Here is a 27897-nt window from a genome sequence, read left to right as displayed (position 1 = left end):
ACACAAAGAAGGGATCATTGTGAGATTTCTAAAGATAGCTACAGCACTTGACCCAAGGTTTAAGAATCTGAAGTGCCTTCCAAAATCTGAGAAGGACGAGGTGTGGAGCATGCTTTCAGAAGTCTTCAAAGAGCAACCCTCCAATGTGGAAACTACAGAACCTGAACCACCAAAAAAGAAAATCAGCCTTCTGCTGGTGGCATCTGATTCAGATGATGAAAATGAATATGCATTGGTCCACACTGCTTTGGATCGTTATTGAGCAGAATCCGTCATGGGCATGAATGCATATCCCCTGGAATGGCGGTTGAAGCATGAAGGGACATATCCATCTTTAGCGCATCTGGCATGTAAATATCTTGTGATGCCGGCTGCAACAGTGCCATGTGAATGCGTTCTCACTTTCAAGTGACATTGTAAACAAGAAGTGGAGAGCATTATCTCCTGCAAATGTAAACAAACTTGTTTGTCTGAGCGATTGGTTGAATAAGAAATAGGACTTGGTGAACTTGTAGACTCTAAAGTTTCACACTGTTTTATTGTTGAATGCAGTTATTTTTTGTACATAATTCTATATTTGTAACTTCAACTTTCATGATAAAGAGATTGCGGTACAGTACTTTTAATGGGGGAATTGAAAAATACTATTTTTGTTATCATTTTTACAGTGCAAATATTTGTAATCAAAAATAAATATAAAGTGATCACTGTATACTTCCTATTCTGTGATATAATTTAAATCAATATATTTGAAAATGTAGAAAACGTCCAAAAATATTTAAATACATGGTATTCTGTTGTTAACAGCGCAATTAATCACAATTAATGTTTTTAATCACATGATTAAACACAATTAATTTTTTTAATTGCTTGACAGCCCTAGTTCCTAAGTTAGTTCTTAAGCAGCTAATCCTCTCCTTGGTTAATATTTGTCTTGACACCAGAATCATCAACACTAGTTACAGCCAAATTTATAGCTGTAGTTTTTCTGTATCCTTAAATCTGATTGCATTCCTGGCTGATTAGTAAAAGTGAAATTTGTATCTTTTTATTCTGAACTAAGGATTGATACTTTGAAAGCTTTGGGCCTCTTAATGCATATCCTCAAATTAATGCGTACATGGTGCCAGTTATCAGTGGTAGTTAATGTATTTGTGTGTACAAAAACTTTGCATGCACATTTACCACAATTTTATGCGCATATACTAGAGTGGCATGCACAAATGGATATTTAAATGCCTAAAATCGGTCATAATTGTGTGCTCACCTGCAGCAAATGCACATAAATAAAGTGCACGCCTCTTCCCATTAAAAATGTGTCCTATACACATTTAATCTACACTAAAACATTTCCAGTATGTTGAGGTATTTTTGTCTTCTTACTGTACGTCATGTATCTGTGGGAACAATAGTCATACAATTGTTTGGAATATCTATAATTCATTGCTCACCTGTAATCTACTTCTAATTTCTTTCTGCTGCTTTGTTTAAAAATTAGTCTTGTATGACTAAACAGTGAACGCTGATTTTGAATGTATTCATTTGCAGTCCCATCCACCAGAAGAGGAAGACACAGATGTCATGCTAGGGCAGAGGCCGAAAAATCCAATACATAATATCCCTTCTACACTGGATAAGCAAACTAATTGGAGCAAAGCACTACCTCTCCCAACTCCAGAAGAGAAAATGAAACAAGATGCCCAAGTGATTTCCTCTTGCATTATCCCCATCAATGTCACTGGTACAAATCTCTTCTATTTCTTTTGCTTGATTCAAGGGTGGTCAGGTCAGAATATTTCATTACATTAACTGTGTTTCAAAACACAGGACTTTACAACCTACAGGTAAAGACTTTGACTCAAGAATTTAATTTTGTAGAGGACACTAACTGGGCTAAAGTCCTCCCTTATGTAGATCCACTGAAGTCAATGGCATTACATCCAGTATTAATTTGGCCCAGTGTATTTGTGTCACATTACAAACTGTTATCTAACACTAAATTACACGGTATGATTGGTAATTTTGTTATGTATATGACTGGCAACTGGTATTTAAAAGGACATAAAACAGCTCTTTGAATTTAGCTAACTGAACTAATACAGAAAACCATAGTGGTTATTCATGTGATAATCATATGTAACCGAGCAAATAAGGGCAGGGAAAATATTATAGCGCTTTTAGTACTTTAAATATGCAAGTAATGATCATGTAGCATATAAGCCATTGCTTTGAGGTCTCTTTTCATGGTGCTAAGCTGAAGGTATAGTAATGGCATCTTCATTTATTTATAACTCTTTTAGTTTATGCTTTATTTATTTTATGAATTTGTTTACATATTAGTATGCAGCAGGTATATACGTTATTAAATGTGAGGGATAATTTATTTCCAAAAGCCAAAAATAAGCTTCCATTTTCTGTCTGTCTTCCATTTTCTGTCTCTTTCTCGTGTATGGTTCAGTGATTAGAGTACTAAAGTCATCTGAGTTTTCCATAAAACTACCTTGCACCAATTTTTGATTAATTTCAGAGTGTAAACTAGGCAGCCTCTATGACTGAAGACTCAAGTGTGATGATCAGCAAGAAAAGCTGTGTACTTACAGTTAAACTTATAACTAGAGTTGGGTGAAACTGTTCAGCTGAAGCTTTTTTCCTATGAAAAATGCAGATTCAGCTACACCAGATTCACAGATTTGTCTGTTTTGCCAAATTGTTTTAGGGGGCAAAATCTGAAAAAATTGAAACATTTCATTTCAACATTTTCTAAATGAAACATTTTGATTTTTTTCAGTTTGAAAAGATTTTTCATTTAAAAACTTACTTTAATTTTATTTTAAAAAATCAAAAATGTAAAAAAAAAAGTCAAAATTGAATTGAAACATTTTGATTTTGTCAAAGGAATATATTTTATTAGATCCAGGATTTTATTTATTTGTTTTGATGTGCTAAAATTTTGGAAAAATTTCATTTTCAGTCTAACCCAAAACATTTGTATTTTACTTTTCAAATTGCCAATGAATCAAAAATTATTTTATTTGCACGGCTCTACTTAAAACATAAAAGTAAGTATTATTTTTTCCTTTGTGCTTTTCTGGTAGTGCTCTAATCAGAGAAGGGTGTGAGGGTCAGCAGAAAGTAATACTGTAATAACTTACAGAATTAATTATAAGTACAATGTGAGGCCTGAAAGAGTATATTCTCCTCAGCATGCATGCACCTATTTCCTACTGTCACTAAAGTTACACATACATATTTAGAGGAGAGTATACCCTTAGATCTGGGATAAATGTCAACTTTTCCAGTAATAGAGTTTTTGTCTAGACTCTACCTGCCATAAATTGGAACCAAATTTCCACTCACCAGTTTACATCCCTAGAATGGCACATAATTTTCTGGCTGTTTAGTGTATAATTCTTATTAATATTAATGTGAATAATTTGTACACATAAAGGGGAGAGTATACCCTACTCCACCTGCCACTGGGAGATGACCTGACACATTGGCCACAGGGGTCACGTGTAACTAACTCATAATTGCTGGAATTTCAGCAATTTAAGCAGTTTGATTTTGTTAAAAAAAACAACCCTGATAAACATTCACATTAAAAAATTACAGGTAATGGAGTCTAGAGCACTTTTGTTCATTATTAAAGAAAGTTCTTCCTCTGCTTATTACAGGGGCATTGGTGGTTACGGGACATCTGTCTGAAGCCTCTATTACACTGTAGTAGATTTCAAGAAGAACTTTTACAAGAAAGTTACTTTTTAATGTTTTACATTGTTCTGTAATGTAATATGTATGTGTGTGCGTGTGTGTATAATTATGTTTAATATAATTATACGCTATTTAACATAGAGCTTTTATTTTTTTAGTCAGGATTGGCTTGCTTTATTTTGTTTTTTCTAAAGATTGCAAACCACAGAAAGAGTAGCCCCAACTTCATTGTTTATAGCCCTGGCCCAATTATTCAAACATGAGTCCTGCCAGCTTTAGAGAACATGACTTTGCATTTGCTAGAGAAGCCAGCCACAGCTAAGTGCCATAGATGCTGAAACTAGGGGTGCTGTGGCTGCTGTCGCACCCCCTGGCTTGAAGTGGTTCCCATCATATAGCGGGCTGACAGTTTGGTTCAGTGGCTCTCAGCACCCCCACTACTGAAATTGTTCCAGCACCCCTGCTAAGTGCTCTATTTTTTGGCTGTCTTCCATTTAACTTCTTATTGATAATGGAGAAAAACAAACCTTCCTTTAGTAACACTATGCAAATGTAAACAAAATGAGTTGTTCTTATCTATTCTGTATAGCCAAAGTTTTAAAAAATGAGTGTCTAAATTTCAGTTCTTAAATCCACATTGAGACACCTAAGTATGTGGCCTAGTTTTCAAAAGTACTTGTCACCCAGCAGCCACCATGGGAGGCTGCTGGGTAATCATGGCAGTTCTGGAGGTGGCTAAATGTGGACATAGAAACTGAACTTTAAGTACACTTTTATTTAAATGTTGACCCTATATAACAGTTAAGAAAACATGTTCTCTAAACTTGTATGTGGATATAAAATACTTTATTCACCTTTTCCTTAGTACCTTGGTCTCCTCAGAATTACCAAACTTTGGCAAATGGTTCTATGAACCAGTTTTTTTAGTTAAAGCAGCAAAGAATCCTTATAGACTAACAGACGTTTTGGAGCATGAGCTTTCGTGGGTGAATACCCACTTCATCAGATGCAGGACTTTTTTTAGTTAGTTAATTAATTAGTTAGTTAGTTAATTAGTTTGTTTAAATGAGTCAAAATATAGCTGACCAGATTCAGGTTATCATCTTGGCTGCTACCATTCTTTGCAGAGGTGTTGACTTCATTGTCTCCATGGCAAACAAATATGTAGCTGTGATAAAGATGCCTGCCATGGAGAATTCCTAACTGTTTTCCTTTTCTTATTTGTTTACTTTCTTTTTTCTCCTTCTATTTCTTTTGGCAGTGCAGGCTGCTGAGAGGGAGCCGGAGTTAGAAGTAACACTGTGATATACCGTAATATAATTTACATAAGAGCTGCATAAGGGCTCCATTATATTTATTCACAGGCTTAATCCAAGCTCACATACCTCCGCTGTGTTCCAGCCATGACATTTGTTTACCATTTCTAAAGGCTAATGAGACCTATTTATGGGTTGCAGGAGTTGGTTTTGACAGAGAGGCTAGTATACGCTGCTCTCTTGTTCATTCACAATCTGTACTACAGCGAAGACGAAAGTTGAGAAGGAGGAAAACCATCTCTGGCATCCCCAGAAGAGTGCAACAAGAAATAGGTGTAGTATAAATAAAAATCTTCAATAGATAGCATTCTAACTGACTTTAATCGCAGGGATCTGAAGTGGTAGCCTGCCTTCCAAACAGCTTTCCAAGGAAACATTAATGCTTTTATGGTTGTGGAGTTTGGAAATGTGTTTGGTTTTTTTTTTCTTTAATACAGTAAGCAAAGCTATATTACTCAGTATGGCCTTGACATACCATAGGCCTTACCGAGTGATATAGATATACATGTTCAACCCTTATTGTTTAAATGTAGTCGGTTACTTAATTTTTTTTCAGTTTATTTTTGTTCTATAACCATAGTTATGTGCATAAAAAGTAACTAGATTCAGTGAAAGTTTTTTCTTGTGCAAGAGATCTTAAGGTAAAGAAGTGACAGATGTTATCCTGCAAGATGATGAGCTGTCACAGAACCCAGAACAACTTACGTATATAACCAATTGAATATTTGAATTAGGCATCTGCAAGTGCTTTTCTAGAAACTTTGTCAAACATTATTCTTATCTATTTTTCCAGTTTCAATTCCCACTCATTCTTTATTACTGAGGATGAAATCAGGAGGCCTAACTCTGATCTCATATCAGTGTAAATCAGAAGTAACTCTTTGGAAGTCAGCTCTAGTGTAAAATGGGTGTGAGATCAACATTAGAGCGAGGATCTTTATTTCTTAAGCATACATCTATTCCTGAAGCCAGCCAGGAATGTGTTCATATTAGGGAATAAGCAACTAGAACCAATGAAACAAAAATCCTGTTATTATGCAAATGCCCTTGGTAGTAAAGAATCAGATGAAGGAAATTCATACATATACGATCAAAATAGATTTGTTTTAAACAAAAATGATTACAAAGTTTTCTATAAGGCAGTAGCTCATTAAAACAGCCTTTATTAGTTGAAATACAGTGACACAAACTAAAAAGTGAATATTTATCTTGTCACAGCAAGATCAGCTCAGCGCGAGATCACATTGCAGGAATAGGAGAACCAAGATCACATTGCAGGAATAGGAGAATTTCCCATCTTACCGGGATACGGTCTGCCTTATGTTCTTTTTATAGTAAAGTTACATTTGGTAGAATCCTCAGCAAGAAAAAAGTCTACAACAAATACATTTCTTGGGTTACTCTGCAGGTCATCGTTAGTCAGCAAATATAAAAATGTATCTCACACAATTTTACATGTATCCTAGATTCTGATGAATCACCAGTAGCGAGAGAACGGAATGTGATTGTGCATGCAAATCCAGACTTCTCCAGTACAATCAACAGGAGATCAGGTACTAGAGACTCTGAGTGCCAGACTGAAGAAATTCTCATTGCTGCTCCATCCAGAAGACGAATCCGAGCGCAGAGAGGTCAAAGTGTTGTAGCCTCCTTGTCACATTCAGCCGGCAACATTTTGGTGTTGACAGACAACGGTGACACAATGTTCACTACAGCAGTGAGCAACCGTATCCGATCACGGAGTCTTCCTCGTGAAAGTGCTAGAGCCAGTGAAGCTGATCAAGATGCTGATGCCAAAACTTCAGTGTATGAAGCAGAAGACTTTTTGGCAAGCCAAGAAAGAATCCCAAAAAAGGGTAATAATGCCATCAATAACCAGGGTTCACAAGAACACCAGCCCATAGGTTTAACTTGTTCTCAGCACCTTCGCAGCCCAGAACATAATGTAAACGAGAGAGGGAGGTCGAGGTTGTCAAGGATGGCAGATTCTGGAAGCTGTGAGATTTCATCAAACTCTGACACCTTTGGGAGCCCCATTCACTCTATCTCCACAGCAGGAGTCCTTCTCAGCAGTCACATGGACCAGAAAGATGACCATCAATCCTCCAGTGGGAACTGGAGTGGAAGTAGCTCAACATGTCCCTCACAGACATCGGAAACCATTCCTCCTGCTGCTTCTCCTCCGCTGACTGGCTCTTCACATTGTGACTCAGAATTGTCACTGAACACTGCTCCTAATGCCAATGAAGATTCTAATGTCTTTATAACAGAGCAGTACAGTGATCACATAGATAAGGTTCGAGGTCACAGGGCAAGCTCCTTCACCTCCACTGTAGCAGATTTACTTGATGACCCCAATAACAGCAACACAAGCGATAGTGAATGGAATTACTTGCATCATCATCACGATGCATCCTGTCATCAAGATTTCAGCCCTGAACGCCCAAAGGACGACAGCCTAGAATGCCCAAGTTTTACAAGTGTGGCCACTTATGATAGCTTTCTAGAAAAGACTCCATCTGACAAAGCAGACACTAGCTCACACTTTTCTGTGGACGCTGAAGGATATTATACCTCCATGCACTTTGACTGTGGTCTCAAAGGTAATAAAAGTTATATTTGTAACTATGCAGCTGCAGGCTCTGAGAGTGGCCGGAATGTAAATGTTGCTTCCAGTCTCACTGATTGTGCCTGGCAGGATTATGTAAACCACAGGAGGCAGGGAAGACATAGCATCTCTCTTAAGAAACCAAAGGCAAAGCCAGCCCCACCAAAACGCAGTTCATCTTTGAGGAAATCTGATGGCAGCACAGATCTTCCTGAGAAGAAAGAACCAAAGATAAACAGTGGGCAGCACGTGCCTCACACTTCCAGGGAAATGAAGCTGCCACTTGAGTTTTCAAATACACCTTCTAGAGTGGAAAACTCTAATCTGCCAAGCAAACAGGAACTCTCCTGGATTAATCAGAATGACAGTGAATTAAAGAACATTCAGTTTGAGACCACAGATATTCCATCATTTAAAGATGAAGGTGCTGAACAATCTCACTATGCAGATCTCTGGCTTCTAAATGACTTGAAATCTAACGATCCTTATAGGTCTTTATCCAATTCAAGCACAGCTACGGGTACTACAGTCATAGAATGCATAAAGTCGCCAGAAAGTTCTGAATCACAAACATCGCAATCCGGATCGAGAGCCACCACCCCATCCCTCCCTTCTGTTGATAATGAGTTTAAGCTGGCTTCCCCGGAAAAGTTGGCTGGTTTAGCATCACCCTCTAGTGGTTACTCCAGTCAGTCTGAAACACCAACATCCTCTTTCCCGACAGCTTTCTTCTCTGGACCCTTATCTCCAGGGGGTAGTAAAAGAAAGCCAAAAGTACCAGAAAGGAAGTCCTCGTTGCAACAACCTTCTTCTAAAGATGGCGCTGTATCTCTAAACAAAGATCTAGAACTTCCAATTATACCTCCTACTCATCTTGACCTAAGTGCTCTTCATAATGTGTTGAATAAACCATTTGCTCACAGAAACCAGTTGCATGCTTTTAATCACATTAAACAAAACATGCTAGGAGAAGCACTAAACCCTAATCCTCCACCAGCCCTTGCTATTACACCTTCAGTTCTAAAATCTGTTCACCTTAAATCAATTAATAAGCCTGAAGAAGTGAAACAAAAAGATGGTAATACAGACCTTCTCTGCATACAAGAAACCACATTAATGGTGACTACCATTTCTCCAGGCAAAATGAGGCCACTTGTAGCTAAGAAATCAATATCACGTCAGTACTCTACTGAAGATGCCATAATGTCCTATATTGACTCTTCTCCAGTGGAGACAGGCCCTGATAAACTGCATTCAGAAAAAGATTCATCGATCAGTGTTCAGAATAATTGTGATCAAGAAACTGTAACCTCATCAAATGTGGGTATTTTAGAAGCAAACACCACGAAAGACCAAATGCACCCAGTTGGTGAGCCTTTACCAGAGAACACACAAATCCTTAACACTTCTACAGAAGGGTTTCAAAAAGGTTTAGCTGTCCGCACAAGTGATTGTGAAGTTAAGATAACTTATCATGAAAGAGAACAGGAAGGGAGCCTCGATCCTGTGCAGATTAAGCAAGAATTACCTGCAGTCTGTGAACAAAAGTTGGAATCTAAACCTGTGGATGAAACCATATTCCAGTCTGATCCACCAGCTGGGGGAGCAGACATTAGTAATCAGCCTAAGCATCAGTTTGATATAAGCCACCGTGATGACAAAGTGCCTGGGAATATCAGCTATGAATCAGAGATATCAACTGTAAATTCACTTAATGAAAAAAGTTCTGAGCAGGAAAATGATGTTGCATCAGGTATTCCAACCAAAAGTGCCTCTGATGACAGCAGGGCAGAGGAGACACAGGGGAGTGCAGATGATGCTTCACTGAAAGGTCAGTTTTATAATTAACTAACTAATTCTGTAATTTAAAAAAGTGATTATAGAGAGATGATTTTTAGTGATCATTAAAAATATTGATTCTCCAGTTGTGGGATTCTTCATAACTCCACTGATTTTAATGGATCTATCCTGATTTATGTCAGCTGAGTATCTGGCTGACTTTATTTTAAATATTCTTACAAGAATATATATTTTGTATTCTGTTACTTCGTTTCAGTTAAGAAAAGAGCACTAAACCATTTATACCAAGAAACAGTACTTTGACAGATGAGTACAATATTTAGACTAGATTTAAAGTATATATTATTGCTTAGACAATTCCATTATTAAATGAGCTTGTGAATTGCATTAGCATCCTATTGTTAAATGTGGCAAGCATCTGACATTGCTTCTTTTCTTATTTAAGAATCTTCTCCAAGTGATGATTCCGTAATTTCACCATTGAGTGAAGATTCTCAGACTGAAGCAGAAGATGTTTTTGTGTCTCCAAACAAACCTCGCACTACAGAGGATCTATTTGCAGTCATTCACAGGTGATCTAGCATTACTGTTACTGGAATCCATATGAATACAGAATACAGTCTTCTCTTCCTAAAATCTGCAGCTAAGCATCAACTAACTATGTCCAAGAAGGGAATACACACTGGCTAAGAGAGTCATGTTCCCATTTACTAGCTGGACCACATTGAGAATAAGAGCCTACTACTCTTGCTAGCTAATGGAGATACTCCTTTGGTTCAAGTGGTAGAGGCTTTTGGTGCTGAAGATTCTGAGTTCTATTTCCACTGACAGTAAGAGTAGCATGGAAGTTTCATTATGCTACCATAGTTAAGAATGTGCTGTTTTACATTTACAGCAGGATTGAAGCTCTTTGTTTTATATGAAAACCACAGTGTATTTGCTCAAAATTTTTAGCACATAATCACTGAATAAAAATAGAACTATCTGAGCAGTTTCAAGAAAATCAGCTTCTTGGATTCTGAATTCTAATCTATTAGAAATTAATCTGTCCAGAATTCACAATCTGAATCTCATGAGGTTTTGGATCACTCTAACTTAAAAACTGCAAAGTGTAGAAAGTAAAAAATGTGTTTCGTGAAGCCTCTGAGGTTATATAATTATTTTGTTAATTAACAAAAAAATTGTTAGGGCTTCTTGTCATAACTGTTGATTTAAGTTGTGGTGAGCTAAAGGAGACCGTTGTTTATGACAACCAGGATCTTCTGTGAAGTAGTAGCTATTGGTTTGTCATAGAAAAAGAGTTCTGTGAAACTGTTCAGCCAGTTCAGGAACGAAGCTGGTCTTCATAAAACTATAATGTTCATTAGCAAAGCTCCTGACCTAACTAAACAATGTCACAAAGAACAGTGCTTTTGACAAAGCAACAGCTACTGAATCAAGCACCTTGCTCTTTGTAAAATTGTCAGTGTGCTCAGGGGTTCCTTGTCTTCTTGAAAGCAACAGCTACCAGTGTTGAAAATCCTGTTCTTTGTCAAACTATTCAGCCAATTAAGAAGCAGAAGTAACTTCTGCACCAGATGGTTATCTTCACAAAGTAGCCAGTGCTGGGTTGGAGATCCTTTCTTAAGCTAAAAAACTGGGAATCTAAAAAATACGAAGTTGTGTGTGAGTTAGGATAACTTTCTATATAGCATACCGTACACAAAATGACAAAAGCAAGGACATGAAAAGTTAAGGCATCTAACATGACATACCTTTTACTCCTCCACTGAGATGCATACCCCACCACTAGAACCAGCATACAACAAACCACAAACCTCTGCCCCTGTGGGGATGCCAGTCTACCAGCACCCATCAAGTGCTTTGCTGACTAAGGATGGACTTAATCATGTGATTAAATGTTTTGCTTTATTGGTATCCTAGGGAGTGATGAAGAATTATGTGTCGTGGGAGACTGGCTGCATCTCCTTAATTGTGCATTATCAGACTTTCAGACAGTTGGATTTTTAAAGTGGCACTGAATTTTTGTAAAGGAAGTACAGTCTCATTATTGGGCACTAGCTGAGTTCCATTAAAACACACCTTCAATCTTAACTGTTTGGTTATAAATTTCCCATTTATTTAATGAAAGTCAAGAGCTTCAATTCGGTTGGTGTATAAGGGCTACAGGAGAGTAGCTCTACCTCAACAGAGTTTATAAGGTCCACTAAAGCAGGGTTCCCCTCCTCCAGGTTTTAGGAAGTGCATAGGAGGTGTGTGTGATAAGTGGGAGTTATATCATCTTGGGATATGGGGTAGTGGAACTTGGAGGGAATGGAGGATATGATATGGCTTTTGTACCATAAAATACTTTAAAGCACTGTGCTTTTCTCTGTTCCTGTCCTTATGTACCCAGTATGCACTTCATATAGGCCTTTCCTGGTTCCCTGCACCACCATCCTTGCCCTTTCTCTTCATTCCCATGTCATGCCCTTTATACTATTCAACCCTATTAAATTCCCCCTTCCATCACATCAGTGTTCTGCCTGACTCCTCCTCTACAGCACCCCAACTCTGAGACATGGCATCATGCTACCCATCTGTATGCCTCCCCAGAGCCCTAACCCCAGTCCATATCCATCCTAGTCCTCCTTCCCTTTCTCTGTACCTCCTCCTGAACTCCTGCCTGGTCACGTTTCCCCGGGACTCTTACTCCCCATATCTAACTCAGCCTAGTAGCTTGTCAAAAGAACATCAATTTATATTTATAAATATTGCTGTTCATATGATGAGCCAAAAAGACATGGAATTATTTTCCTAATAAACTATAGCTTTTTCCAGACACCATAATCTTAAAACTCTGATTTTTTTACCAAACTTTCCAGAAAAACTCTATGCTGGGATGGCAACTGAATAACAATGGTTGGCGCTTTACTTGGAATCTTTCATCTGCTCCTTTCTCTGTGTGCTATAGCCACCGTATTTATTTTGTTAAATTTTAAAAGGAGTGTTTAAAGGTTGCTTTATTATAATATTGTATTGTATTGCTGGTCAACAGCTTGAATATCTTTATGGAATGAGTTGAACAATTTACAAATACAATTGGTGCCATTCGTTGTTGTTGTTGTTAACATGCATATCTCCTGAGTAAAATACCCACAATCATCTAGTATTCAAATATAGGGCCAAATTGCCGCCACCTCTTCTGGAAGTAGAGAGGATTCTGATCTGGTGGCTCTTGCTGGAGAATGGGAGCCAAAAGTAGAAAGAATGTTACCTTTTGTTACATTATTCCATCTTTTTTCCCAAACCTGTGTAAGTCCTACCATGGATGAATTGTATAGACTGGGCCAAGCAGAATGGAGTGAGACAGGAGCTACTCTCTGTAGCTAGAGCAGGAGTAGGCAACCTATGGCATGGGTGCCAAAGGCGGCACGCGAGCTGATTTTCCGTGGCACTCACAGTGCCTGGGTCCTGACCACCGGTCCAGGGACTCTGCATTTTAATTTAATTTTAAATGAAGCTTCTTAAACATTTTAAAAACCTTATTTACTTCACATACAACAATAGTTTAGTTAGATATTATAGACTTATAGAAAGAAACCTTCTAAAAACGTTAAAATGTATGACTGGCACGTGAAACCTTCAATTAGAGTGAATAAATGAAGACTCAGCACATCACTTCTGAAAGGTTGCTAACCCCTGAACTAGAGCCTAATGTACATACAATTCTTACATGCTGTTTGAAGTTTTTCAACATTACTTGGTGGGGGTAGTGTGAGGATTCATTAGTTAATAGGTGCCTAGTTCTGTGAAGCTGTAAAGTGCTGTAGTAATGCCATGTATTTTTTCATGTGACTAACATACAAACATATGTGCCTTTGTTTTTTAACAGATCAAAAAGAAAAGTACTTGGGAGAAAAGATTCTGGAGATCTTTCTGTAAGAAACAGATTGAGAGCTTCATCTGGGGCCAGCAGCACATCACCTGCCAGCAGCACATCACCTGCCAGCAGTGTGCCACTTGCCAGCAGTGTGGGAGCCCCAACAAGCAGTCAGAGGTCTCCAGGTCTTATTTACAGGAATGCCAAAAAGTCCAACACATCTAACGAGGAATTTAAGCTACTGCTCCTTAAAAAGGGCAGTCGATCCGATTCTAGCTATAGGATGTCAGCAACCGAGATACTAAAGAGCCCTATTTTGCCCAAATCTCCCAGTGACCTAATTGTGGATTCCCCTCAAAACACTGATGAGACTCCCCAGACATCATCAACTCTTGAAGCATTATCCCCCCTGTCTCCGTGCTCCCCTAGAGTTAATGCAGAAGGTTTCTCCTCCAAGAGCTTTTCTATGTCTGCATCTTCAAGAGTAGGGCGCCCGCGGGCACCTCCTGCAGCCAGCAGCAGCCGTTACAGCGTACGCTGTAGGCTGTACAATACGCCAATGCAAGCTATCTCAGAAGGAGAAACTGAGAATTCAGATGGCAGCCCTCATGACGACCGATCTTCTCAGAGTTCAACATAGGTTGCCTAAGCTCCAGAGAGCCACACTGTTGACTGTGAAACTTGTAAACTCTGAAATTACTGGGGTTATAAAAGGATGTGAATATATAACAGGTCAACTCTGTAGCAGTCAAAACAATTGCAGGGCAATATCAATGCTTAAAAGTGGTTGTGTTTATAAGATGCTGGGAAAACAGAAATTTAGAGCTGTAGCTACTGATTACTTTACATTTCTAAAAAGTAGAAATATATGCTATGTCTCTTCAGTTTACCTTTAGCTTCATTTATCCTACTCTCATTCCTGTTGTCGCTGTAGATTTCAAAATCATCCAATTTTCACAGAATTAAAAATAACTCTTTTTTTTAAGTTGCCCATTTAGGAACAAAACCTCTCACTGTAGTGCTTCCCTAGGGGAAAAAATGAAATTGTGCTTACGGATTGGTATTTTTCTACACTAAAATGAACTGAAACAAAATTTAGAAAAAATTAACAAAACGTGTGTAAATACCATATTTTTGATAAAAAACTGTAAATAGAATAATCAGAAAAAAGTGGACACATGGCAAATAGTTTACTGCATAACAACTTTGTTTATAGAAGACAAAAGTAGTAAAATGTACTAACTGTATTCTGTGAATACCATTTTCATATCAAATGTCATATTTACATGTCCACCAATACCACTTTTAGTGTGATCAAAAAGCCTCAAATCTGAATTCTAGCTGTAGGAAAGAAAATCTCAATGTTAATTAATGAAATATTAACGCTAATTAAGAGACAATTAATTTTAAAGTAACCATTTGTCTTTCAAAATTTCGCTCAAAATAAGCTAATTGCAAAGTGCAGCTGTGAGTTTCAATGTGGTAATTGGTAGGGATGGAAAGCATGCTTTTAACAGAACAAAATCATTTCTAATGCAGAGCCCCAAGCAGTCACATTTGACAGTGTCCCATAGCCCTTTATTCTGACATGGATTGCATTAGAGAGAAGAGATATGAGGAAATAGTACTTGTTTTCATATTCTTATTAGACTATTGGGATACATAACAGTCATAACCTGAGAACTATAATCTTTAAACATGATTAGTTTCTGGTTCTTAAAGGAAACAAATAAATTATAAGCATGCAACAAGCACCATTTTATCAGTAAATATTTACTATGAGTTTTCGGTGAAGCTTTCTCTTTGTGCTGATGAGATTCATTCTACCTAAATATTTACAGAAATGACACTGTGAAAAATGTAGCTGGGAAATAAGTGTGTGTATGCATTATTTATATTCATTATTAAATGAGGAATGCTCTGGTTCATTATGCCAGCCACATACAGCTTAGTTTTGTCTGGGTTTACCAGAAATGCTTAACAGGGTGGGGGAATGATATGGGGGAGGGAAAGGAGATGAGACAGAGCAAATGCTTTGATAAACTGAAGGCAGGGAAACAAAAGCAGAATTACTTGAAGTTACTTGAATTTTCTTGTCTTAAAAACTGAAAGAAAACGTAGCTGTGAGCTCAAACCACAAGTTGTTTTATATCTTTAATTTTTAAACAAAATAAAACCAATGTTTAAAATGATAGGCCTGATTCCCTTTTGTTACACCAGTTTTCCAATGGTGTAGCACTGCTTAAGCCAAGTGGAGAATCAGGCCCTATTTGTTCAAAATTTAAGCAGTTGGTATTGCTTACAGTAGAATATGCTTTTGAACATGGGATGGTTTAATGCAGAGGACAGCTTTTAAGGAAGAATGCGCATGCAGTAGGACAGAGTGAGTAAGATGACAGAAAGGTACTTTGGTACTAAAGAAATCAAATAAATTTGGCTTCAAGCATAAGTAAATGACGTTAGGGAAGTAGGATGTGTGAATGGGGTTTTATTGGTTTAGGTTTTACTTATACAGTGCATAGGGCAGAGAGTTTTAAAAGAAGGCAAATGTTTTGAAGAGGACAGTTCTATTTTAAATTGGAATGATTTTGGAATGACTGAACAAACTAGAATGACTTAACAAAAATTTGAATGTTATTTCCCATTAGAATATGTCCTATTTCATCTAGTGTACACCACCAAAAATATAATTCAGGGTTTCCTACCGTCCTTCTGTGCAGTGTGATAGCATACAGTACGTGGGATATGGTCAGTGTGTGCACGTGAGTATGTGTGTTGGGGGGAAATTAAATTGGCAAAATGGTTTAAAACATCAGGAAAACTTGGAGGTGTTAAAAGAAAGATAAGTGGGTCAAGGTTTTGGAAATAAGTCTCATTGCTTGTGGCAACAGGCTAATTAAGAAAACCTGAGTCTTAGTGCAGGGGAAATAAATGAATTAGTATGTTTTTTTACCAGGACATGTTTAGCATATCTCAAAATACATTTTTTTGGAGACCATGAGTAAATGAAGTTGATGAGTCAGACAGAACAGTCTTATTCGGTCATCTTGGGTCACTTCACCTTAAAATTTATATCAGCCACCCTTTTATAATATCCTTAATATGCTTTAAAAATCATTCTAAAGTTTAAGCAGAAAACAGCTGAGTTGACTTTGATAAATTGGTATCACCTTTTATTAACAAATTAGGCATTTAATTTCATAGTGGTACCATATATATATGGTACCACTATGAAATTAAATGTGTATGAAATTATATATATATATATATAAAGATCAACATTTTGACTTGAATTATGAGGCAGTAATATACCCTCTGTATGTAATGCTCACAGAACTAGCACATCAAATATAGTTTTACTTATTTTGTTTAATCTATGACAAAGTTTTTCTATTTAACAGATTTAAACCCAAATAAAGCTGGATTGTAAATCCACTAAGAAAAAAAAATTCACAATCATAACAAGTGTGGGAGCCAGAAATTTTTTTAAAGGAAAACCCTATAGTGAGGTATATGTCTTTAAGGCACTCAAGACAAGCTTTAGAACAAAAATAACAACACATATCTTGAAACAGGGTACAATGCTATACTAGGTAACTTGTGAACCATCGTTCCAATCTATCGTTCTGTTTGCACTGATGTTATGGAAATGGTTTTTGGAAATTATGCAGCTGTTTTTGTGTCTGAAAAATAACTTTTTTTTCTTTTTTTTTCTTTTGTGGCAGCAGAGAGGACATGGAATAGTTGTAGCAAATAAAGCAAATGTTTGCTTTTGCCAAAGGTCAGTGATTGAGTGCATTTGCTGCAATGGTGGCAGATTTAGAGAAATATTGTAGGTTATGATTTAAAGATTAAAAAAAATTAAGGAGGTTACAGTGTAACTATTTTGGTACTAGCACCAGTTCATGCTGGCAGAAAAGACAATGGTTTATGGACTTGCATCCATTTTGTATTTTTGTAATATTTGTAAATATGAACTTTTTAAATTGTTGCAAAGATGGTTTCTTTTGTAAAATGTTTTCAAAGTTTACATTAAATCCAAGCCTTTGTATATTTTAGAGCTGTGCAACACTTTAAGTCTTGTATTTATTTTTAGTAAAAACAGTGAGTTTCATTGTGAACCCCTCAAAAAATGTGTCAGAAAAGTTTGATTACCTAGAAAGTGTGTATAGAAACTGCAAATAAACGTGACTGCAATTAAACCACACATTCTCTTTATTGTCCTCCAGTGAAATGTTATTTCTAATCAATAGTCTGCAAATGTGGCAGTTTGCAAAGGTAAGTTTCTAAGTACATTACACTTTTCATACAGTCTATTCTTGTTCTCTCCTTGAATTCTAATTTTTAGTTCAGAGACAGAGGACAAAATCCAATTGCCATTGACTTTAATAGGATTGTTAATGGGAGTTTTGCCTAAGTATAAAGACTTCTGGATTTGCCCTTAGTTTATTGTTTTGGGATAGGGGAGGGAGACAAAATGATGGCAAGATTGCTTGCTTATCTGTGGTTGGAAGGCCTAAACCAAACTGCAAGAATGAAAATCCAAGGTGTAACCAAGCCCCAGGACTGAATGTCACTTGGAAATACAGGTGGTGGGTCAAAAGGCAGAACATAACATTTAAAAAATAAAATAAAAAAATGTAGATTTTTCTGCCATTTTAAGTACAGTGATTATGGTGGGGGAAGTTGTGATCAGACCTTATATGGATTCGTAAGTTGGGGCGGACATAAGGTCTCTTCCCCTCTCTTTAATGCAAGGCTGTTCACAATGACAGTTCTTGAACTTAAAAAAAAATTGTGAAGAGGTGGAAATGATTAAACTTTCTCAAAGGTGTCAAGAGAAGAATTTTTGGTGCACCATTTGTGGATGGCTTTGTCTCTACATGGGTACTTAAAAGAAAAAGATGTGTATGGCAGAAGAATTGAAATCTGCAGTTATGATGCCTAGAGCATGTGGCAAAAATTAGCATTAGGGAATGCAGCAGGTTTATGTAAAATTCCAGTCAAGTAAATGAAGATTTCCTGTATGAGTGTGGTCTTGAAGGAGTCTCCACCTGGAATTTAGCTTACATAACATTTTATTCAGACGATGAACCAGTTAATGATTATGTAGATTATTTGCTGCTGTTAGTGTTATGTGCTCCTCTCAACCAAGAAATATAAATGAGTAAGAGTTGTGGAAAGAGCTCAATCTGTAAAAACAGACACAGAATCTGCTTTTCATCTGTTTCCAAAACATCCAGTTAGGCTGTCCTGGGAACAGATCAAAATCATACCCATGCTTTTCCAAAGGATGCTGTCTTCTCTTTTCCCCAAGTTACTTGCCTTGTGCTGTTCTGGCTAGACCCTTCTTGACTGTGAGTTGTTTTAACAGACATGTACATAAATCAGATGGCTGCATGTTACTTGGAGAATTCTGCACCACTGCGCAATGCAGAATTTTGCAGAAATTGAAAATTTCCTTACCCCACAGAAATAGGCTGCAGTGCTGCTGGCCACCACTAGGGGGCGCTGGACCCAGCAGAGTCCAGCTTGCCCATAGAAGATACTGCCAGGGGAGGGTGAGGGAGCTAGAGGATTCCTGGCAGCTGCAGTTCCCTGCATGCCCTGAGGGAAGGAGTGGTGCATAGGAAACTGCAAGCCTGGGACTGAGGCTACGTCTAGACTACCCGTTGTATCGGTGGGTTAAAATCGATTGCTCGGGGATTGATATATCGCGTCTCATCTAGACGCAATATATCAATCCCCAAGCGCGCTTATATCGATTCCGGAACTCCACCAACCCCAACGGAGTTGCGGAATGGACAGGGGGAGCTGCGGACATCGATCCCGCGCGGTGAGGACAGGTGAGTAATCCAATCTTAGATATTCGACTTCAGCTATGTTATTCACGTAGATGAAGTTGCGTATCTAAGATCGATTTCCCCCCGTAGTGTAGACCAGCCCTGAGCATCAGGCTGTTTCTCCTACTGGATCCCTGGGCTTAGGGGGTGTGAATCTGGCTGTGGGGTCCCAGAGCTGGGCTCTGCAGGGAGGGGAGGACTTCCAGCAGGGACTCTGTGGCTGGACTCTGTGAGGGAAGGGGGTGCAGGTATCTGGGCTTGGGGGGGGAGGGGGTTGAGGTGTATTGGCTGGGGAGGAGCCCTAGCTGAGCTCTAAAGGGGAGGGGACAGAGAAGCAGAAACTGGTTTGTGTAGGAGTTTCTTTAACTCTATACTCATGGGGGAATTTTTTCGTGTTTCTGTATTGTTACAGACATACTTGCTGACAGGTACTTTGAAATAAAGTACGAAAATAATTTAAATTGGTGTGATTATGTAGTGTTATTTTGACAAATAAAATTTGCAGAATTTTAAAATGCCACAATTTTTAATTTTTTGGTGCAGAATTCCCCACAGGAGTAATATGTAGGAACACCACTGCACCACATTTGCCTGCCATTGTTCTGCGCTTTAATCATGGCACATAGAATAAACCTAGCCACAATTCAACTTACAGATGTTTGATGATTTGGTTTCTGCCAAGGTGAGGAGGTCGTAATGTCTCTGTTGGATGTGTATAGTAAGCAGGATGCCCCAAATTACAACAGTTAGTAAAACATTTTGAAATACTCAATGAAGTTTCCTGATTTTTAAATGTTAAGACATAGAGGGACAGCTGGTAGGGAGACAGCTCTTTTATAGGAGAACTAAATAAGTGATGACCAACTAAGACACCACTGGTTCTTCTATTAGTGCTGCTATTCCATTTTCTAATGGCAAGGATGTAAACCCAGAAACTACCCCCACCAGCTCTTACTGCTGCTCCCATTTTAGACTCCACTGACTTACTGAGCAGGAATAAATAAGTTCTGGGATAACAACTCAAGTTTAGGAAAGGGAAAAGAAAGGTGGGGGAAAGGTTTTCTCCTTTTGTAACAGAGAAGAGTTGCATTCACATCACACCCTGAATGACTGGTAAGTTATTCAAACTGTTTTGTGCATCCGGTATGAAAAATTTCTCTGTCTGGTTGGAAGGTGCTATATTAAAGTACTAAAATACACTTTTTTAACATTTGTAATTTAAAAGAATTACTTTTGCACAAACAAAGAAGCCTTGCTTTCTATTAATGTTCTTGCAATACTTCTATTTTATTCTGAACAGGGGAACATTAGCCTGCTTACCTATATTATCAGCCTATAGAATAAGCAGCAAGTGTGGGAGTTATGGAAATCAAAATGGAAGTTTTATTGAGAAAGAATTATGCAGATAGTGTGTGGTAGAAATCGTGGTTTGGTCAGCTTATTAACTTGTCAAATTGAATATATTTCAGCTGGCTCAACTTTTAAATTCTATTACAAACTTCTGACGCTGAAACAGAGAAGCCAGCTGCACTGAAAAAAAACAATGCCCATAATCACAGAGAGCATTTGATGAATTGTAGGGGGTAATGCTATGTACAGCAATAAATACTTGAGTAGCTTAGTTTATTAGGGTATACAACAAAGTTGGTACACCGCTATCAGAGTTATGTCACTATTTGAAGCGTTTATATTTAACACTGAGTGGCATTGTTTCTTTATAGTTTCCTTATTTTTGTTTAAATAACTTCAAAGATATACTCTGGCTAGATCAGCAGTAGATGAGCTTCTTAGATGGTTCTTTGATTAAGGGATACAGAAAATTATTGGCCCTGTGACCATTCGGTAATCTTGGACCCTCAAATGGGAACCCAATTTTATCCCTTTCCTTTATCTGTCCCTCTTCCCTCTCTTTAAATTTAAAAAAAAAAAAAAAACAGTTGAGATAACTTTAGCGTGCTCTGACCTGAGCCAAAACCCACCAAAGTCAATGAAAGCTGGATTAGGCCCTGTATCAGGGGTCAGCAACCTTTCAGAAGTGGTGTGCCAAGTCTTCATTTATTCACTCTAATTTAAGGTTTTACATGCCAGTAATACATTTAAATATTTTTAGAAGGTCTCTTTCTACAAGTCTATAATATATAACTAAACTGTTGTTGTATATAAAGTAAATAAGGTTTTTAAAATGTTTAAGCTTCATTTAAATTAAAATGCAGAGCCCCCCAGACTGGTGCCTAGGACAGCGTGAGTGCCACTGAAAATCAGCTTGAGTGCTGCCTTTGGCACATATGTCATAGGTTGCCTACCTCTGCCCTATATGTTAATCTAGTGTAGATGCTTATCAATTTCAAAGACAGAAAAGGCTTTAGAAGCGACTCATAAGCAGGAATGGATAATGGAAACTAAGGGTATGTCTACACTAGCACTTTTGTTGGTATAACTTTTTTGGTGCTCAGGGAGTGAAAAAAACACCCTTCTGAGCTACATAAATTATATCAACAGAAATGCCACCGTGGACAGTGACATGTTCATATAATTTAGGTCCTTCATAGGTTTCTCATTTACTGTTTTCAGGATCTGTTTTCATCTAACAGAACTTTTTAATCAATTCCCTTTTTCACCAATTATATTTTCTTCTTTTTCCTTTTGATCCTCTCTCTCTTGTCTGCGTATTTTATTTCCCTATATTTCCCTTCTGTAATAGTGCCTGCTCACATACCCTATTTTTTTCTGCTTTTCCTGACCTAAAACCTTTCCTATTTACCTTCTTTCCTCCTTCTCACTTCTAAGTCCCCTACTTTTATTCTGCTGCTCTTCTTTTATGTCCTCACCTCCTATCTCAGCTCCGGTTCATCCGCTAGCTCACATCTGGCTTCTTCTCTAACAGCTTTTTCCCACTGCCCCTTCAAGCAGATTCTGAATCCGCCCTTCACCCCCCACCTGCCCTCTGATTGGCTGCCTCTCTCCCCAGAGCAACATTCTGTGCTTCTGCATCACAGCTGCAGCAGGTGCCAGTGCCAGTGCCAGGGCAGGATTACCCACTTCAGCCTCTTCCATAGTGATGATGAAGAAAAGGTGGCAGCACTGCTTACTGTGAGCATTATAGAAAAAAAATTAAGTATTTTATATCATTCTTCTCCTCAGTCACAAATAGATAATTGCTTTGATGCTACAGCAAGGCCAGTTTGGTTTTCCCAACTGGCTCTTCCTATCATCTGGTAACAGGCAGAAATAGATCTAAAAGAAAGAGAGGGCTGCTTTTATACTCTTCAAGTTGCTCCGGAGCAGGCTACTGTAAAGTTGTGTCTCTCTGATCCTGTTACACCTGAATGATATCTTCCTGGAGCATGCAAAATCTTTAGGTGAGAAAGTGATCCACTTATAAATGATCTGTGATAAGCTTAAGAATGTCTATCTGAAAATGAACAAAAAATATGAACTGATTAAAAAAAAACAGGTAATCCACATTGTTTATTTGAGAAGCGAGGGAGACATTTCACTAAACAAAACAAGACAAAATAAAAAAAACCCACCACCACCAAAAAGACACACATCACACCTCAAGAGTTGCAGCAGGTTTTCAAAGGTTCTCATTATGGCAATTTCACTATTTACCAACATAACAAAATAATTGAGTAAGTGAGAAGAGACTTTATCCATAATAGTACAATCAGGCATTTCAAGAGTCATGTAAAGCTCTTACAACTAGTTCTTGCCTGTCTCAAAATTCTTTTCCTACTCATAAGTGTAAGAATGTAATGTTTGGCCCATAAATGAGGACTTGGAGACGATGGCATATTACAGTGTAAGTGTAAATTTGACAGACAGAAATTGTGCCACCAAAAAGGAAGTGTTACTTAAATCTACTTAATCTAGTGACCCTTTTCCATCTTTATATTAGAAAATCTGGGATTATAAAAGATCTTACTTTACAAATGGTTCTTAAACTCAAGAATCCTGATGGATAGTTAGCTAGGTTGATGAAAAAATTATAAAAATATCTCAGTGTTACACAAAGATGCAGGCAACAACATGGTAATGCTTTATTCTGTTGATGATGGTGGGAAAGAGAAGAGAGAGTGAAAAGACTGGGACTGCTTAGTATAATGATATAAGAGGGATGTGATACTTACATTAAAAAAATGACTAACAGAGAAGACAATCACACACACCTATTTACTTTCATAACACAGAACAAAGGCACATTCAATGGAACTGAAAGGCAATACATTTCAAACTAAGAGTCTGGGACACAAACCCTCATTCTTCAGGGCATAAATTTAAGTACTGGGAGAATTTTTTCCCTATTTACAAGTCTATATGTGGTTTCTTCTTCTGAACTATTTGGTACTGACCACTGTCATAGACAGAATACTAGATTATTATTACTTATATTACAGTAGTGTTTATGACTAAGGCTGCTCACACTAAATTTGCGTTTTCATGGTTTAAAGTTTGACGTCACTCATACTCTCTTTGTGTCTCCTCTATTTTTAATTTCAGCATGTTGCTATTCCTTCCTTTCTCCTCTCCACCTTTATCTCGCCAGTCTTACCTCACTCATTTCTACGGTCCCTAGGTCTCTCTTCCATTCCTTCACACTGGTCCCATCTCTTTGCCACACCCCTCTTGTCAGGGAGGTTCGGAGGGAAGGGCTTGCTCATATATGAAATGCAGAGACTGGAAGCAAGGCTGAGAGCTGAACAGGGTGAGTTTGTAGGTGTCAGCCTCCAAAGGGTTATATGCAATGGTGTTGTAGCCCTTTTGGTCACAGGATATTAGAGACAAAGTAGGTGAAGGACAATATCTTTTATTGGACCAACTTCTGTTGGTGAGTGAGACACGCTTTTGAGTGACACAGAGCTCTTCAGGCCTGGAAAATGCACTGTCACAGCTCTCTCTGCTCGCCTCTCTCACTGACAGAAGTTGGTCCAATAAGCGAGATTTTCCCTAGCCCACCTAGTCTCTCCAACATCCCAAGGGTGGCAGCTTTGTGCCTATCCCTCCCGCCTTCTCCCCCAGCAAAATCAGGCACCAGACACTCCCATGGGAACTGTGAGCACACTAGGGTTGCCAGGCCTCCGGTTTTCGACCAGAACACCTGGTTAAAAAGGAACCCTAGCGGCTCCTTAAAGATCTGGTTGGCAGGGCTCTGTGCGGCTCCCCAGAAGCAGTGACAAGTCCCTCAACGCCTAGGCATGGCCTGGGGAACTGTATGCACTGCCCCCACAGCTCCCACTGTCCAGGAACCACAGCCAACGAAAACAGTGCCTGCAAATGGAGGCAGCACACCGAGCCCCCTGGCTACCCCTCCACCGGGCACTTGTTGCCACTTCCGGTGAGCCGACCGAGGCTCATGGCCCACACCCCTTCTCGCACCATGGCCTCAGCCCTGAGCCCCCTCCTGCACCCAAACTTCCTCCCGGAGTCTGCATCCTCTTCTGCACCCCAAACCCATCATCCCCAGTCCCATGCCAGTGCCTGACCCCCCCAACCCCACCTTAGAACCCTCTCCCTCTGTACTCCAAACCCCTCATCCCCAGCCCCATCTCAGAATCCTTACCCCCCACACCCAGAGCCCCTTCACGCAGCCTGAACCCCTTATTTCTGGCCATACCCCAGCCTAGAACCTGTACCCTCTCCCGCACCACAACCCCCTTCCCCACACCAGTGAAAATGAGTGAGTGAGAGTGTGGGAGAGCAAGCAACAGTGGGGGGAAGTGGGGAGAGGGCTCAGAGAAGTGGTGGGACAAAGGTGATTGGTTTTGTGGAGTTAGAAAGATGACAACCCTGTAATCTCACCAGGGTCCCAGGGCCCACTGGGGTCCACGAGCAGGTTTCAGACGGTTCACCAAGAGCTGGCATTAGACCGAAAGCCAAAGCCCCGCTGCACGAGCAGCTTAGCTTTGTTAGGGTCCCGGGTTAACTGCCTGGCTTGCTACCCCTCAATGTCAGGCATGAGTTTTACATGCAGAAAAGCAGTCGTTGTGACACAAGCTGGCTGTGGAGTTATTATGGCCTGTTGGCGGGGGAGGCTCAGAAAGAAGGAGGTTGCCAACCCTGCTGCAGCCTCCAGGGCTCCTGTCAGCGCTTGGGTCCAGCTTGCCAGGGAGAACACAAGCCCCCAGGTGTCGGACACAGACAGATCAGAGAGCAGTGGCCTAAAACGGTTGTTCTTCCCCAGGTATCCGTAAACGTGCAGGGGGTCACGTGCAGCGCTCTGGCCCCGCCCAGACTGGGGTAAGGGCGGAGACGCCGCACCCTGGGGCAGACCAGACTCCTCCACCCCAGGGGAACAGGCACCGCCCCTCCCCCTCGCCTGTGTGCGGGGCTGGGGAACGTCAGGCCCGGCCACCCCACACGCCTGCTACCCGCGGGGAGGGGCAGGGCGGCTACTCAGGCGGGAGATGCTGCCCCTCCCCAACTGCGGGGCTCCGTGGAGCGCATGGGGCCAGGGGCCGCTGCCGGGCGGGACGCCGTTTGCCGGACGCGCCCCCGTCCCCACTGCGCAGCCGCGCGGATTCAAAACAGTTTGTTGCTCACGTCGGCGAAGCCGCTTCCGTTTCCAACGCCACATTCCGGCCACACCTGCCTCCGCGGAGCCCGGCTCGCCACCCGCCCGTCCGCCCAGGACACCCCCCCCGCAGCGCCATGTCCGCGGAGGGTAAGTGCCTAACTGCCCCCCCCGCCGCCGCCAGCGCTGCCCGCGTGCAGGAAACGTTCCCCTGTCGTTCGCAACGGCCGGACCCAAACGTTCTTTGCGGAGCCGGCCAAGCCACGCCCACAATACCCCACCCTATTGGCTGGTTTCGACCAACCTTGCTGTTGCTATTGGTCCTCCCGGCTGCTCGTCGCCAGTAGCGTCATTAGCCGAGCGGCGGAGGGGCTTTGAGGGAGGGGGCGCTTGGTGGGGGGCGGTGGTCTCCTGCCTTGAGGGGTTGGAAGGAGGCGTCCTCGCGCTTTGTCTGTGGCGCGAGGCGGCTGCTAGCCGCGTGTGGGGGGTGGGAACAGGACGGGAGGTGCCGCCCCCCGCGATGTGGGATTTGGGGGAGGGGAGTTAAACAGGACCAGAATGCCGCCCCTCCCCCCGCCGCAGCAGGGAGTGACCGGGCCAGGAGGTAATGGGGTAGAACTGTCAGGGACCTCAGGAGTCACCTAGTCCAACCCCCCCGCTTAAAGCAGGACCAAACCCCAGACTGATTTGCCGCCCAGATGTTTAACTGGCCCCCTCATTCACCCATGAAAGCTTATGCTCCAGTATGTCTATAAGGTGCCACAGGGCTCTTTGTCGCTTTTTGCAGCTCCAGACTAACACGGCTGCCCCTTCTGACCTCAGGGCTTGAACTCACAACTGGGGGTTTAGCAGGCCAATGGAGGTGCAGTTCACCTTCTCCCCCCTCCCCAGTGTGTGGGCTTTAGAGGGGGGTCATTATCCCCTCCAGTTGTGGGGGGGGGAGTCAGACAGGAGGTGCTGTCCTCTCCACCCATAGGCTGCTTTAATGCTGGTATTGCTTCACTTTTGAGGAGTAACTAGATTTGCCACTTTAACTTTCTTCTAACATAATTTTTTTTAACGCAGTCCCGAGTGGCTGCAGATCTGACTCTACCCCATTATCCCTGTCTGCCGCTTCTGCCCCGCTTGAATGTCCCCCTCTTCCCTTTGCCCCTTCGCACCCTTTGCGTTAAGTCAGGTGGCTTCCTTCTGGTTGGCAACATGGGGAACGTTGAGAGCACAGCTGGGACAGTCGGTCATCCTGTTCTCTGTTTTTGTGCCCAGTGACCCCTGGTCAGCTAGGAGGAACAGTTACAGAAAAAGTTAAGTCCTGTTCAGTCCCAGGCTGGAATATGGCCAGTACCCATGGGATCGTTGGAGAATTTAGTTGGTAAACTCTCAAGTCTGTATTGAGCATGTGCACACTATGATTTTTCAAGGGCATGTAACTTGGCCAACTTTGTGCAGATTTTCTCAGGGGCAGTAAAAAGGCAAATTCCTGTGGTAAGAGAAGCCCCCTTCCAAATTTCAAGACCCTTTTTCAAAGCATGTTGGGGCTACACCTTCTTAAACAGTTGCAAGAAAGTTTTAACAAGTGCAAAACATATTTTTCCCCCATAAACTCATTTTAAGAAATGGCTGAACTGTTTTTACTGAAATGTTCTCAAAAAATTAAGCAAGAGGCAGATACCATGGAAAATTTCCATGCAAATGTTTGAATTTAGCAAAATTATAAGCAACTAAAACAGGATCGTCTAGTGGGATGTGATAGCAAATGTAAAGTTTCAGTTTGTAGAGTCTTTCTGTAGCAGTTCTCACAGGCAGCTGGAGCAGGCTGTGTTGGGAGTATTGTTCTGTTTTATTGTGAAAAAACTCTTCGTAAGTAATCTTCTAACCCTTTATTTTTGTGTGTATTTTGCAGTGTATTTCTTGCAACAGTTCTACTGTGTTCCTCTTTCTTTCATCCATCTCACTTTTCTCCATTCTGTTTAAACTATTTTCCTATCTCTGCTTTTCATTGCTACAGTTTGGTTGGGGGTGGGTTAATTTTTACAAACAAACAAACCAAAAAAATGTCTGGGCTGTGAGAGACCCAAAGCTAAATGACAACCTTTCAGATAAGACTATTGGAGCTTTCAAGTAACCATTAAAAAAAGTTGCTCTGTAGCTTATAGGAAGTACACCACGCTCCTAACAAGAGAATCAGAAAATAGATCCTGAGCCTGTAAGCAATGTAGGCATCATCCTGCAATCATGACTAAGAAAAG

At 40.3% G+C, this 27897-nt stretch overlaps 2 protein-coding genes and 1 long non-coding RNA gene across 13 annotated transcripts in view; 2 read left to right on the top strand and 1 right to left on the bottom strand.

The window, feature by feature from the left end:
• The window catches only part of NHS (NHS actin remodeling regulator), a 368109-nt gene extending 351182 nt beyond the window's left edge, over positions 1-16927 (top strand). For both annotated transcript variants that reach the window (XM_050963359.1, XM_050963367.1), the window contains exons 5-9: positions 1549-1741; positions 5169-5300; positions 6494-9466; positions 9881-10007; positions 13310-16927. In XM_050963359.1, the coding sequence (XP_050819316.1) occupies positions 1549-1741; positions 5169-5300; positions 6494-9466; positions 9881-10007; positions 13310-13937 (4053 nt within the window). In that variant the 3' untranslated portion in view covers positions 13938-16927. The remainder of the gene's footprint in view (positions 1-1548; positions 1742-5168; positions 5301-6493; positions 9467-9880; positions 10008-13309) is intronic.
• The window catches only part of LOC127056774 (uncharacterized), a 60450-nt gene extending 34423 nt beyond the window's left edge, over positions 1-26027 (bottom strand). Inside the window, exon 1 of one of the 2 annotated variants that reach the window (XR_007775910.1) lies at positions 25956-26027. This is a non-coding gene — a long non-coding RNA (uncharacterized LOC127056774). Of the gene's footprint in view, positions 1-23692; positions 24665-25955 lie in introns of those variants that run through there. The other variant, XR_007775909.1, reaches the window with a different exon arrangement.
• BEND2 (BEN domain containing 2) overlaps positions 25676-27897 on the top strand; it is a 37028-nt gene continuing 34806 nt past the window's right edge. For 4 of the 9 annotated variants that reach the window (XR_007775683.1, XM_050963651.1, XM_050963640.1 and 1 more), the window contains exon 1: positions 26050-26255. Coding sequence is in view for 4 of the 9 variants with exons in the window: in XM_050963651.1 (XP_050819608.1) it covers positions 26210-26255 (46 nt within the window). In the remaining 5 variants the exon portion in view is untranslated. The other 5 variants (XM_050963692.1, XM_050963655.1, XM_050963673.1 and 2 more) reach the window with 2 other exon arrangements.

Source organism: Gopherus flavomarginatus, chromosome 1 (assembly GCF_025201925.1).
Source record: "Gopherus flavomarginatus isolate rGopFla2 chromosome 1, rGopFla2.mat.asm, whole genome shotgun sequence".
NCBI lineage: Eukaryota > Metazoa > Chordata > Testudines > Testudinidae > Gopherus > Gopherus flavomarginatus.
The sequence above is the reverse complement of the archived record's forward strand: the minus strand, read 5'-3'. Positions and strand labels throughout refer to the sequence as shown.